We start from the raw sequence: 13524 nt of genomic DNA on the forward strand, positions 1-13524 counted from the left end.
CATGTGTTATTTTTATTTATCAATTTTTTTAATACATTCATTTTATTTTTGGCTGCATTGGGTCTTTGTTGCTGCGCGTGGGCCTTTTCTCTAGTTGTGGCGAGCGGGGGCTACGCTCCGTTGCGGTGTGCGGGCTTCTCATTGCGGTGGCTTCTCTTGTTGCGGAGCACGGGCTCTAGGCGTGTGGGCTTCAGTAGGTGTGGCACGCGGGCTCAGCCGTTGTGGCTCGCAGGCTCTAGAGCGCAGGTTCAGTAGTTGTGGCACGCGGGCTCTAGAGTGCGGGCTCAGTAGTTGTGGCGCACGGGCTTAGATGCTCCGCGGCATGTGGGATCTTCCCGGACCAGGGCTCAAACCCACGTCCCCCGCATTGGCAGGCGGATTCTTAACCACTGCGCCACCAGGGAAGCCCTATTTATCAATTTTTAATTTCCAGAAAAGGCACTGTGTTCTAGGCCTTGCTCTGTTGGTCCTCTTTGCAGCCAGCACTGCGGCTTGAAGATCCAGCCAGGTTGCCCCGTGAGCAGAGTTGCTTTAATTGCTGTGAGCGCTGCGTGGAGCATCCTCCACCCCCACCCCCACCTTTGGCCTCTCCAAGCTCCCAGGGAGGGACACCCGACTCCCCTCCCACAAACGACACTGCAGCGTGCATCCGCAGGCGTGTCCCCTTATGGATCTGGGCAGAGTTTCTTTGGCGGTGCGCCCTGGAGTGGGGTGCTGGGTCCCGGGTCTGCAGACGTCTGCCGGAGTGCTGCCAGGTGCTCTCCAGCAGAGCGCAAAGGCCACTGTCCCTCATCCCCACCAACACTTGGCGTGACACCAACTTCCTGATTTTCCCCACACAAATGGCTAGAAAGTGATACCTGGCTTTATTTCACATTCTCTGATACTGAGTTCAAGCCTCCCTGTATACGTTGTAACCCCTTGCCCCATCTCTGAGCACAGCCTCTGCATCAAGACACAGTACTAAGCACAGTACAAGGCACAGTACTAAGCACTTCGACTCACGTGACCTCAGTCTCCCTAACAAGCCTGAGGCTGGTGTCAGGCCCATGCTCTAGACGGGGGAACCAAGGCTCTGAGAGGCTGAGTACCTTGCTCTTGGCCACTACACGACCCCGCCGCCTCTCTCGCCCCCTGCAGCCAGCATGGGGCTCTTACCATGCTGCAGCGCCAGGCTGACCTTCCCCCCCAGCTCTGCGGCAGACGCTCGGTGGACAGGCTCTTTCCTGAGCCCTTCCTGGATGGCCTGGGCTGTGAGGGGGGCACAGGAGGGCGGGATCTCCCTCACAGGCGGAGGCTCGCTGGCAATCTGGGGGTCAAAAGGCAACATATGAGGCCCGCCTCCCCGTCACTTCCTGGCCCCCGGCTTTCTGTTCTTGCTCCTCCCCACTCTCCCCTGCCCTGCTGTGCTGGGGTTGGTCACAAGGACCAGAGTGGCCTGGTCTAGAGTGAGGGCTGGGACTGTTCCAAGAAAAGGTAGGACAGCACAGAGCCGGGGGGTGAGGCACCCATGACCCCCAGGCCCAGCCTGTCAGGAGGCAGGCAGAGGTGGCCCGGGGTGTGGACGCAAGAGAGCCCTGAACCATGGACCCAAGAAGACCCCTCACCTAGGATCTGCCCTTGGACCCTCAGATTCCAGTAGCCAAGTATTTTAGTCAGGATCCCACACTTATGATGAGGCCTCTGCTTGCTCCCATCTGCCACTGAAGAGCGGCCCAAACGGGAGGCCACATCAAGCCTGCAGCCCGGGCCCCGCGGCCCTGCTGGCGGCCCCAGGCGCTGTCACGGACCTTGAGGCACAGCGGCCCTCGGAAGTACTGGGTCCAAGGGTGGCAGCCATTGAGCATGTGCAGCATCATGCAGCAGCTGCTCCAGACGTCCACCTTGGCGTCACAGGGCTTGCCCATCACCACCTCTGGCGCCATGTGGGTCTCTGTCCCGGGGATGTAGTCCCCTGAGAAGGTGAGGAGAGACAGAAGAGGCAACTGTGAACTCTGACGGGCAGAAGCCTCGGCAATGACCACCCGAGTCAATTCCTGAAACACCCTGACTGTCTCAGCGTACTTTAAACAGAGATAGAGCCTCCAGATCAAACTTGCTGGGGCTGGGCCAAGTCGGGGATTGTGCTGGGGACTAGGACAAAGAATATATCATCCAAAACACGGGCTCTGCCCGTGGACCAAACCCTTAAAGTGCTTTCCCAAAAGCGGGGAGGGGCCTAGACACTGGAAATTCGGTTGTAGGAGACTGATTAGTGGTATGATGTTCCTAAAATGTAGGTTAAAAAAAAACAAAAAGGAAAAAGAAAACTTATATGCATAAAAGACTAGAAAGATTGATGCCAGATGTGAACAGTATTTTTTTCCAGCGGTTTGTAGTTTTGCTTAGCTTGACTTTCTGCAAAAGATATTAGAAAAGATATTTTTGTAATAAGAAGAAAACACTAGAGTTATTTCAAAGTGGAGGGCAGGTGTCCATGTGCAATTTACATCTTCAGAATTACCAACAGTCCTTTAACAACAAAGAATCACTTCTAAAAGACTGTTTTTCCTTTGGTCAAAATGAAATAATTTTATGCTAATGCTATAAATAAAAAAGCAGGGCACAAAATCGTGTTATAATGGCCTTAACTATGTACGGAAAAAAAAAAAGACCTGGAGGGAATTATCTAAAATATTCATGATTATCTCTCTGGGCAAGAGGAATGGTGAGAATTCTTTTTTCCTCCCCTTCCATACCACTTAACACTGTAGTCACCAAATATTTTACAGTGGGTATGGATTATTTTGATAACCAGAAGAATGTAAGTTAAAAACAGGGATTTCTTCAGCTACTGAGCCCCAGCCCCTTGGTCAGCCTTCCCATTTTGCTTTCAGAAACTGTGCTCTCAGAGACACAGGAGGGCTGAGGTCGCAGGCTGGGAGCACAGCTCCCCAGGAAAGGCTGGACGAGAGGGGTGGAGCTCTGGGGGCTCCGAGGTAGGAGACCTGGGGACCTCGGGCGAGGCACCCAGCCTTTCTGTTCCCCTCCCTGTATAACAGGAACAGCAGAAACACGCACCTGATGTGCATCATTGCATTTAAGCCTAACAACAAAAGCCTCATAACCTAGGGCTGCTGTGGGGCTGAAGCATCCTGGTGGACCTAAAGTGCTCACATCTCTGATTGCCATTGAGGAAGTACAGAAGGCACATGGCTAATGCGTAGTAAAGGCTACTGGCTATTATCATTGTGGGGAGCGGTGGCGGGGAGGGGCGTACCTGTGAGCAAAGACTTCCCCAGGCCATCGGGTTGAAGGCACACAGCATGGCCAAAGTCGCAGAGGGCTGCGTGGCTCCCATCGCTGGACAGGAGCACATTGTCAGCTGCCAGGCCACCCCCGGGAAGAAGAGGAACAGGTGAGTCACCAAGGGCCCCAGCCCAATCTGCGCCTCCGGCGAGGCGACTTTCTGGCTGACCCTGCATGGCACCTGCTGCTTCTGATTAGTTTCATTAGTCATGGAGGGAGGGAGGAGGGAATCAGTTCAGCCTGGAGGCAGGCAGCAGGCAGGATCTCTGAGGGTGAGGGGACAGTGCCACTCAGCTCTGCTGTCCCCACCCTCCCCCAGTGGTCACCAGTGCGGTAGGAGCTTGATCTGCTGTTCTCTGTGGGCATCGCCCACTGGAAACTACAGTGCCAGGCTGAGGGCTGGGAGAACACACTTCCCCTTCCTACTGGAGCAGGCCCAGAAGACCTGGGAGGAAACCAGGCAGGGTGGGGTGAGGAAGGAGCCCCACGGGGACCAGGGCCACAGGCGCCCTGAGCCTTACCTTTCACATCTCCGTGTAGAATCCTTCGGGTATGGAGGTATTCCAGCCCTTCCAGAGCCTGGCCCAGGTAATAAAGGGCCCGGTCCTCCGGCAGGCAGCCCCTCTGCTTTATGAGCTGGCCCAGCGAGCCACCTAGGAGACCAATGGCTAGTCTTTACATGGGGCTTTTCCAGGCCTGCAAGCCAGCCAAGGGCAAGGGCCTCCGAAGGGCAGGTGGTAGAAAGCAGGCCTTTCTTGCTCATGTCACAGGGTCAAGAGAGTAAAAACGGATTGACTGGGCTTCCCTGGTGGCGCAGTGGTTGGGAGTCCGCCTGCCGATGCAGGGGACGCGGGTTCACGCCCCGGTCCGGGAGGATCCCACATGCCGCGGAGTGGCTGGGCCCATGAGCCATGGCCGCTAAGCCTGCGCGTCCGGAGCCTGTGCTCCGCAGCGGGAGAGGCCACGACAGTGAGAGGCTCACGTACCGCAAAAAAACAAAACAAAAAAAACCGGACTGACTGGGGACGAGGGTCAACCTGGGCAAGACTCGGGGAAACCCTTGGCTCTGAATGTGGAGGGAGAAGAAGCGGCGGCTGGCTCCTTACCTTCTAGAAGCTCCATGAAGATGTTGACCCAAGGACCTTCCTTCACAGCTCCATACAAAGGGACGATTCTGGGTGAGGTCAATCCCGCACATGCCATCAACTCCTCAGCCCGAAACACTTCAACTCGCACCTGGAAGGGCCCAGAGGTGGGTGTGAATCAGGGTGACGGACCAGGGCTGTTTCCCTGGCATCCTGTCTGTCAGGACCCTTGAAGCTCCCTGCACAGAGGCCGCTGATGTTCCCGGTGACGATTCTGAGGCCAGGCAGGGGCCCTAGTGGGCCTACTGGACGCTTAGAGACTAAACTGTGCCCCCTGGGGGTCGGGGTCAACGCCTAGCACCTGATTAAAGTTCTTCAGTGCTGACGCCTATGGAAATATAGTCACAAAAACTACAGTCCTTATCCAGGCCCCTGGCATGCTGCCCACCCTCAGAGATCTGCCAAACACAGAACTTTCTTTTCCCCAGCCCAAATGTCTGGACTGTTTCTAGGTCATGGGACATTTTCTGTATCAACATCCACTTCTACTCCTAAGATGCTGGGCTTCTGTAGCCAGAGTTGATGCGGCCAAGATTCTGCCTCTGTCAGTGCCCCTGGACCCTCAGCATCCTTCTCAGCACTTATTATTTGCTCATAATTATTTGCCTTTTCCCCTGAGGGCTAAAATGTCCATGTGGATGGGGTAGTGCTTGTTTACTCTGTTTGCAGCTGTTTCCCCAGAATCTGGGCATAGGAGAGGATTCTCCTGTGGGGAGGGGTTTGGCCAAGGCCCCTCTTACAGGGGCCTGGCAGGCCAGGGACCACCCACTCCTTTCTGCAGGGACCAGCATGACATGGAGGGAAGAAATAGGCCTTGGATACAAACATCCTGGGCTGAGACCCTGGCCCGGCCATTTCCAGAGGTAGATCACTTCCCCCAAGCTATGTGCCTCCACATGTGAACGGTGGGGACAGTGGCATCTGCTCCAGGGTGGGTCGAGTGGGGGTCTGGAGGGGTGATAACCAGCACCAGGCCTGGCAACTAGTGGGTGCTCAGGAAATGCCAGTTCCCCGCCTCCTCCCTCCAGCTCAAATAAGAGCAGCTTACTAAATGCTTACACTTGCTAACACAGACTTGTCCTTTCCGGCTGCAGCTGGTTCTCATGTCAGCCCTGAGAAGCGCCACCAGGGGGCACGAGTGGTAACAAAACCAGCCTGGAAGCCGTCAGTCAGGGCCTCTGGCAGTTTTCTTCCGAGACCTGCGGACTTGTGCAGCTTTTGGACTTTAGCCTATCAGTGGAAAATGTCCCTCTTCTGGTTACTTGCAGAATATCTGGTTTGGTTAATCAACTCACATGAACTTTGACTCCCTGTCAGTGTTTCCAGCTCTGAACCTGAGTTGGAACTAATTCGCCAACCGGACTGGTATTAGCAAACGTCTTTAACCCTACTGTTCCCGAACTGTGGGGTGAAGCGCGCTGGGGCACCGCAGAGAACTTGGAAGGGGGCTACAGGGTATTCTGCATTTGAGGGAAACAGCAACGATTGACATCTGGGGACACCACACAAACTACTAGCGTGAGACAGTTCAGTTTCAACGATCGAACTGCATTCTTTTGATGATATATCTTTATGAAGCTAGGTTTTTGGAGGTTGTTGTGACAGAAAGGTACTTCAGGGGGATGATGTGGAGCAGGAAATGAAAGTGACGGTGTCCAATGATTTCTGAGTTGGAGAAGTTGTGCCTGCCCAACAAGGCATGCATCCTGCTAGTAAATAACGCTTGTTTAAGAGCAAAATTTATCTCTCAGTTTATGTGTGTTGTTATTCAAATGCCTACTAGGTTATTAGGATAAAGACTTATTATTTGACCCAATTATTTAATAAATGGAACTGGTCAGTACTTGTTTTGGCCTGGAGCACCTTGAAAAAATGACTGAGACATTAAGGGTTGTGAACCAAGGAAGTCTGGGAGCCTCGGCTTTAACTGTGAAGAAATCCGTAAGTCCTCTGGAGTGTCCCAGGAATATTAAAACCCTTCCCAACCACCCAGATCAGAGGGGGTTGGAAGGGACACTTCAAAACACAAGGCGCTTTAGAAGTCTGGGCCAGCCCCAGGGAGAGCAGGCTGAAAGGGCGGTCCCAAGGGAGAAATGACGGCCTCCTGGTCCAGGCCAGCTGCCCGTCCGGCCACCTCTCCTCCCTGGACTTCAGTGTCCGCGTCTGTCAAGTGAAGGCTGGACTCTGATGAGGATGTTAATTAATGAGGACTAATATTTAATGCCCACTTAACATGTGCCAGGTACTGTGCTCAGCACTTCATAAGCATTAGTCGTTTACATCTTACGATAGCCTAGGAGGTGGTATCATCTCATTTTACAGACAAGGAAGCTGAAGACTGGACCAGTAATCTGCTCAAGGTCACTGGATATAAAGTAGCAAAGCTGGGATTTTGGTGGGGGAAGCCTGACTCCAGAGCTCCCAGCTACCCCACCTCGCTGAAGGCCCTTCCAGGTATATTAGCTTTTACATCTGCGACGTTTTTACCTACGTTCAGGCACGCGCCTACCCAGGTGGAAACATGGTCAGCAATCACCTAACTGCCAAATCCACAAGCCCCTTCCCTCTGCTTAACTGCCTGCACGCTTTACACTGCGGATCGCTTTTTCCTTCTTGAAACTTTCCCTCTTGTTTTCTTTAGTATTCGTATCCATTTTATTTCATCGGTAAAAAAGGGAGTAACAGCAACTCTAATAAGTTCTTTTAAAGATCCCAGGAACATAAATATGTGAAGGTGACTCACACAGTATTTGGCACCTAGCTTTCCGCCTTATTTCGCCATCACCATCGAGATATTCTCCCCTCGGTCCTTGTTCTGATTTCCTTCTCAACACTTGTCCCGGCTGACTTCACCATGTCCCCGGCTGATGGCTGCTTCTACCACCGTTACACCATGTAAGTGTCCACCCCCCATTACAATCTGAGCTCCTTCAGGTCAGGCGTGTGGATTCCACACCTCTGTCTCCCTGGCACAGCATCTGGCACAGAACAGGTGCTTGGTAACAACAACTGGCTGGACTTGGCCAAGGCCACACTACCCCAGATCAGAGCAGAGGCAAAAGGAGGCTCCCAGAACTCCATGCTCGAGTCAGATGTTCTCAAACGCACAGTTCTTAACCCTCTTTGAGCCACAGACCCCTTTGAAAATCTAATAAATAAAAAATGTGTGTGTGTCCACATTTGCCACACACATACATACTTTAGAATAAAGTTCCAGGAATTCATGGATCTTATGACTTCATCCACTGACTAGGTTAAGAACTTACACACTGGCTGTTAAAAAGCACTGGACAGGGCTTCCCTGGTGGCGCAGTGGTTGAGAGTCCGCCTGCCGATGCAGGGGACGCGGGTTCGTGCCCCGGTCCCGGAGGATCCCACATGCTGCGAAGCGGCTGGGCCCGTGAGCCATGGCCGCTGAGCCTGCGCGTCCGGAGCCTGTGCTCCGCAACGGGAGAGGCCACAACGGTGAGAGGCCCGCATACCGCAAAAAAAAAAAAAAAAAAAAAAAAAAAAAAACAACAAAGCACTGGACAGATGTATATGTACCGATAAGGAAATCTATCCATGATACACTATTACATGAAAAAACATGGTACAGAACAACAAATGAGTGCAATCTCATTTCAATAAAAGAAACAACTACATGTTTATATATGCATAACAAGTCTAAAAAAAGATTTATGTCAAAGGCTGGTTACCTCAGAAGGGGACTGGGCAACAGAGGGACTTCTGCTTTTTGGGTATCATTCTTTTACAATGAGCCTCAATTAATTTGAAATTAAAAGTAAGCTCAAACAAAACCCTAACCCCACCCCCACCCCCACCCCCAAACCCTACATTAAGCCCTGGACTTGTGACCAATCAACATCTGACCAGGGGCCATGAATGTTCTAGAAGGAGGGCCAATGGGGTGCTGATGTCACCACAGGATACTCCACATCCTGGATCCTCCCTAGGGAGCGTCAGAGGGTGTGCAGACTTGCTCTGACCCCCTGTGCGGCTTGACCTCTGATCCTTGGTCCCCACCCTCCACCCCTACCCGCTAGCAGGGAACTGTTTCTGGGATCTTCCAGCTGAAATCGCTAAAGGACACTACTGCCTCCCCTACCCCGCTGCCCTGGATGGAGAGAAAGGAGGGGTGGTCTGCCCGACCAAAGGCAGCTGTGTGAGCTGCCAAAAGCCAGCCCCGCTAAGATCCTGGATGGGGGAGGCGGAGCTCTGAGAAGGGCTGGCTCTGGTGGGCTGGGGCAGCAGCTCTGGGCTGGCAAGTCTGTGCCTTGTGCTTGGAGCTTGTCCGACTGCCTTGGGGAGGTGAGAAATGGAGTCTCTGTCCTCTTCTACTATATTAGGGTTGTTTACCTTGTTGCCTGGGACTCTGAGAACCTCAGCAGGGGAACAGCTGAGGAGCCTGGTGACTAAGCTCCCCAGCATGGGCGCTCATCTCCAGGACACTTCACACTCTCTTGCCCTCCTCCCACCCGCCTCTCAGGAGGAACAGCTGAGCCTTCTCCGGTGGCCTGGGGAGGGGACTGCAGCTGAGGAGGTCAGGCACGTGGCCTTGGCATCCCAGCGAAAGATGATGACCCGTGCTGGCAAGAACTAAGCACGTGTTTTGGCCGGTGGGGGTGGGCAGGGGTGGAGCTGGCTTATTTGACACAGGAGGTCTGAAGCTTGGGGTAATACCTACGGATAGTCCCCTCTCTCATCCCATCACCCCAAGGCCCAAACTTTAGAACTCTAACACCTGGTCACACACAAGCCAGGGAAGCCAGGTTTACTCACAACACAGTCTGTACCATCGCCCCTTAAAGTCACAGGCACCCAAGACAGTGGCGGCAGCAGTGTCTACTCTGCGTGGGATGCACCTGCCTGGGCTGGCTGTTTGGTCCCTTTCCTTTTGGGGATCAGAGTGTCCTTGACAAAAGCCATTTGAAAGCAAGGTCCATCTTTGAATTAGCTTATTTCACGCTGCCCAAGGGCCAAGGAAATGGCCCATGGAAATGTTTCTGATTTCCACCTTAGGAAGTCCTTGGTGCTAGCCCTCAGGCTGAGTTGGGGTCAAGGACAAGGTGGCTTCTAGTCAAGGTGAGAGGAGAGGAGGAGAAATGGTATCTGAAGGAGAGCACGACTGACACCCTCAAGGACTGCTAGGCCTGGGCAGTGTGATCTGACAGAAGGAGGCCTCAGTTCCAGGCCCAGCTGTGCAGCTGTGGGCAAGGTGCAGACCCTCTCTGGTCTCCAGTTCTAACATCAGTGAGACGAGGGAGTGGGAGAGGTGACTCAGGCCTCTGCCTCTAATCAAAATCCTAGAAGCATGAGTCTTCCTCCCCTGTCCCTTCCCGAAGAGAGGTTCAAAGCCAAACTCTACAGTTGGACAAGCCTGGGGCTTCTTGCTAAGTCTCGTTTCCTCATGTCCATCTCGCAGGACCTAGCACCTCCGGCCGACAGGGGGCAGAGCCCAAACTCAAGTCAGATCTGACTCCCAAGGTGCACGGCCTCTGTCGGGAAGCACCTGTTAGGTGGAGGCTATGCTCTTGCTATTACCTTCTGGTCCACTATGTAGTTTAGGGGTTTCAGCTCAACATGAATTTCATGACAATCCAACCATCTTCCAGGTTTTGATGTGCTCTAGGGGCCTGGCATCAGGAGTGGCCCAGGCTGCGTGCACACTCTCATGCTCCCTCACATACACACACACCAAGTGTGGCACCCAGGCGGGGACACATGACCTGGACTGTCCCCTTCCAGCTCCAGCTGACCCAGGGCAGCCAGGATAGCCAGACGCCGTTAAAGAGTCAGGCCCACGGCCTCCCTGTGCTAACCCTGAAAGGAAGCAGAAGGAACGCGACAGGGCTCCTGTCCGCCTTCCTTCCTCAGCCCCGGAGCCCGGCATACCTTTTTGACGGCACACTGGAAGCCGGTTTGCTTGTCCTCCATCCTGTGGACCTCTCCGAAGGAGCCTCTGCCCAGGCAGGGCTGGCGCGTGGCCCAATGGATGTCCTCTCGGTACTCATAATCCACCGGCTTGAGTTTCTGGGGTTGGCGGGAGACAGAGGCCGGTTTCAGTGGCCAGGGCAGTGGAGGGACGAAGGGTTACAGTGAGGAAGGCTCTCCAACTGGTGGCCCTTGCCAGGCTGCTGGGCTGAGCCCTCGCATCCAAGAACACCAGCAGGTCTGAGGCAGGGCTCGGGGTCGGGGTGTGGGGACGGACCCAGAGAGGGGGGTGCAGGAGTCAGGCGAAGGCAAGGGGGGGCTTCACGGGCGGAGGCAAGCCGACCCTTGTGATGAGGAAACCTCCTCCCCAGACTTGTGATTGTGGGGCAGAAACGGAATTGTCAACCGCCTTGACCATGAGAAAAAGTGCCTCAGGAGCTAAGTGGTAGAGGAAAGGGAAGGACAGTGAAGAGGGGCGGGGGACAAGGGACAGTGTGTCAGAGATGGACAGGATAACACCCAGAAATCTAAGTTTGGGAAAATCACATAACATTACACAGTGACCCAGGAAGAGAACTAGAGGAAAAGGGGAAGGGAAGGGGGGTAATGAAGGTGGACGGCCCTGGAGGTGGAGGCGGTGGTAGGTGTACGTGTGTTTGGGGACTACTCGCCTCAATAAGCAGGACCCCCTCACTGTCCTCGGTTTCAGGGCTGGGCTCCCGAGGCTTGGAGCCCCCCACCAACCAGGTCTTGGCCAGGCTGGCCAGGCTGTGGGCCTGGCCGGAGCTCACGCTGCCTTGCAGAGCGTGCACGAGGTACTCCTCCATGGACAGCTTGTCACTCGAGCCATGAGACGGGCAGCTGGGCTTCACATGTGGGCCAGGCAGGGGTTTCTGGCCGTCTACACAGGCCAGTCTGCCCAGGGGAGGGCCGGGCAGGGGCTGCTGGCTGTCTACACAGTTTGCCAGTTTGCCTAGGAAGAAGGACTCTAAGGGGTGAGGTTTCCAGGGCTGGAGAGGGTGGAACGGGAAGGGGTGGGGCCGTCTGCTGTAGGGGAAGGGGTGCGCGGGCTGGGGCAGGGGGCCTACGTCCTGGGGGTGGTGGAGTTTCCACACGTGGTTTAGGCACTGCAGGGGGCTGATCAGTTTGTGGAGTTCCGGTCGAGGCAGCGCTGGCCGCAGGCCCTCCCCGAGTTTCTTAAACCAGAGATGGCCAAGGCCTGGCTCCTTCAGAGGCTTGGAGAACTGGGGGGTGTTTCTAACATACGGGGTGCCTAGCGGAGACTCATCCTCCTGCGGGGGAAACACAGCTGTTAGGACATGGGGCTGGGGCCAAGGCACAGGTGCTGTTCCGAAGGCCCATGAGCCCAGGGGGCGCCCGGCACAGGGGTCTGGGCTTAGGGGCGGGTCTCACCTGAACCGGGACCGTGCAGCTCTCCTGCTCAGGGGTTCTGGGGAGGGGTCTGGCCAAGGCCACTCCTGCCTGAGCCAGGGACTTGGAGCTCTTCTTCTTGCGTTTCCTCCGGGCTTTGCTGCGACGCTTCCCCTTCCAACACACGCGGGCCATTTTGCCCTCGGTCGAGTGGGCCACATTGTTGGGGATTTGATCAAGACTCTCGGACTGGCTGTCAGCAAGGGGACACAGACACGCATTCTGAGTGTGAGGGGGCAGGGAGACAGAATGGCTCAGGTAGCTGCGGCTGGAGTCATACAGACCCGAGGTCAAATCCCAGCTTGGTCAGGACTTGTGTGAACGTGGGAAAGTTCCTAAGCCCCAAAGACCTTTAGGCTCCTCACTGATAAAATGGAGGTGGCGTTTCCTGCCGGGCAGGGCGAAGATGGGGTTTAAATGAAATAGCTCATTTAAAAAGCCTGCCTCGGTGTCGGGCCCCACGGCAAGCTTCCGATCAACAGTGGTTGTTACTAAAGTGAGGGTGCACACCGCTCTTCTGGGTGGAGGGGGAGACATGGTTCTCTCCCTGCTCTCCAAGGGGGGCTTGCCCTTGAGAGGTCCCGGCAGCGGGGCATGTGGCTCAGAGGGCCACAGCCCATGGCAGGCATTCTCGGCTCTGAGTTGGCTTCTGTTGCCTCCAAAGCAGGGGCAGCTGAGGTTGGTCACTTTCCCGCTAGCAGTTCCCAAATTCCAACGATAAAGAAGTCCACCTGGTGGCAGGGGAGGAACTGTTTCCAGGTTCAACCTCCAGCTGCCAAAAATCTTCTTTGGGGCTGGGGAGGCTGGGAACAGGCCGAGCCTCACTTGGCCTCCTTTCTACAGGGCCACCGAGCTGCAAGTCTGTCCCTGCCTGGTTCCAAGCCCTCATCCCTCCTTGGGTGTGTCTCACAGAAGGAAAGACACAGCAGGTTTCTCCCCGAGTTAGAGCGGCTTCTCTGGGCCTGCACTCGTGGTCACGCACCAGCGGCAAAGTGCCTCCTGTTCCCAGCATCCTCCCTACTGATGGGAACCGAAGGGGAGCAGCAAGGACTCCGAGGAGGAGAATAAAAATAAAACGTCAAGCTGATGTGACCCTGATGTGACCCAGAGGCAGTCACCCACACGCTGGGAAAAGCTTTTGAAAAGCTTATTTGGCTGCGAGAGCAGCTCAGCGAGGAAGCCTGGGTGGGTTCCAGGAGCCAAACCACAGGTGCTGAAGGAAGGAGCCAGGGGTCACTTGCGAGCGGCCTGGGCAAGCAGCTGGGGTGGGGACGCCCCCGCGGCAGCTCCCTGCCACCCCACTCAAGCTGACCTTACCTGTACTGTTTCGAGCCAGCGATGAAGATCCGTTCTGAGAAGGTGGGGCTGAACTCTTGGCTATTCTCACCTTTTAAGTAAAGGCAAAGGGGTTGGATGAGCAGAAAGGAGAGAGAAAGAACAGGGGAGAGGCACTTAGAGGAGAGGCACTTTGCAGATACCCTCCCGGCCACTCCTCCTTCCCAGACCCCTTCTGCCTGGCGGCTCACCTCCTCTCACTGGCAGCCTCACCCCTCCCTCCCAGCCTGAGGGTCAAGGCACAGGGCGTGCCTACAATATGGGATCACAGGGTGCCCACCTCACTTCACGTACTGTGAGGTGTGAGATGATCTATATAAAACACTCAACTCAGTGCCTGGCACACGGTAACAGCTCAACAAATATACACTATTACATATAACGCGTGTGT

At 54.9% G+C, this 13524-nt stretch overlaps 1 protein-coding gene across 3 annotated transcripts in view; it reads right to left on the reverse strand.

Moving 5' to 3' along the window:
- The window catches only part of MAP3K14 (mitogen-activated protein kinase kinase kinase 14), a 43021-nt gene that overhangs the window by 5110 nt on the left and 24387 nt on the right, over positions 1 to 13524 (reverse strand). For all 3 annotated transcript variants that reach the window (XM_079903991.1, XM_079903989.1, XM_079903990.1), the window contains 9 exons: positions 13116 to 13185; positions 11781 to 11991; positions 11039 to 11659; positions 10329 to 10466; positions 4395 to 4524; positions 3810 to 3941; positions 3260 to 3364; positions 1791 to 1954; positions 1159 to 1309 (listed from right to left, as the gene is read on the reverse strand). In XM_079903991.1, the coding sequence (XP_079760117.1) occupies positions 1159 to 1309; positions 1791 to 1954; positions 3260 to 3364; positions 3810 to 3941; positions 4395 to 4524; positions 10329 to 10466; positions 11039 to 11659; positions 11781 to 11991; positions 13116 to 13185 (1722 nt within the window). The remainder of the gene's footprint in view (positions 1 to 1158; positions 1310 to 1790; positions 1955 to 3259; positions 3365 to 3809; positions 3942 to 4394; positions 4525 to 10328; positions 10467 to 11038; positions 11660 to 11780; positions 11992 to 13115; positions 13186 to 13524) is intronic.

The sequence above is a fragment of the Stenella coeruleoalba genome, assembly GCF_951394435.1.
Source record: "Stenella coeruleoalba genome assembly, chromosome: 19".
In the NCBI taxonomy this organism is placed as follows: Eukaryota; Metazoa; Chordata; class Mammalia; order Artiodactyla; family Delphinidae; genus Stenella; species Stenella coeruleoalba.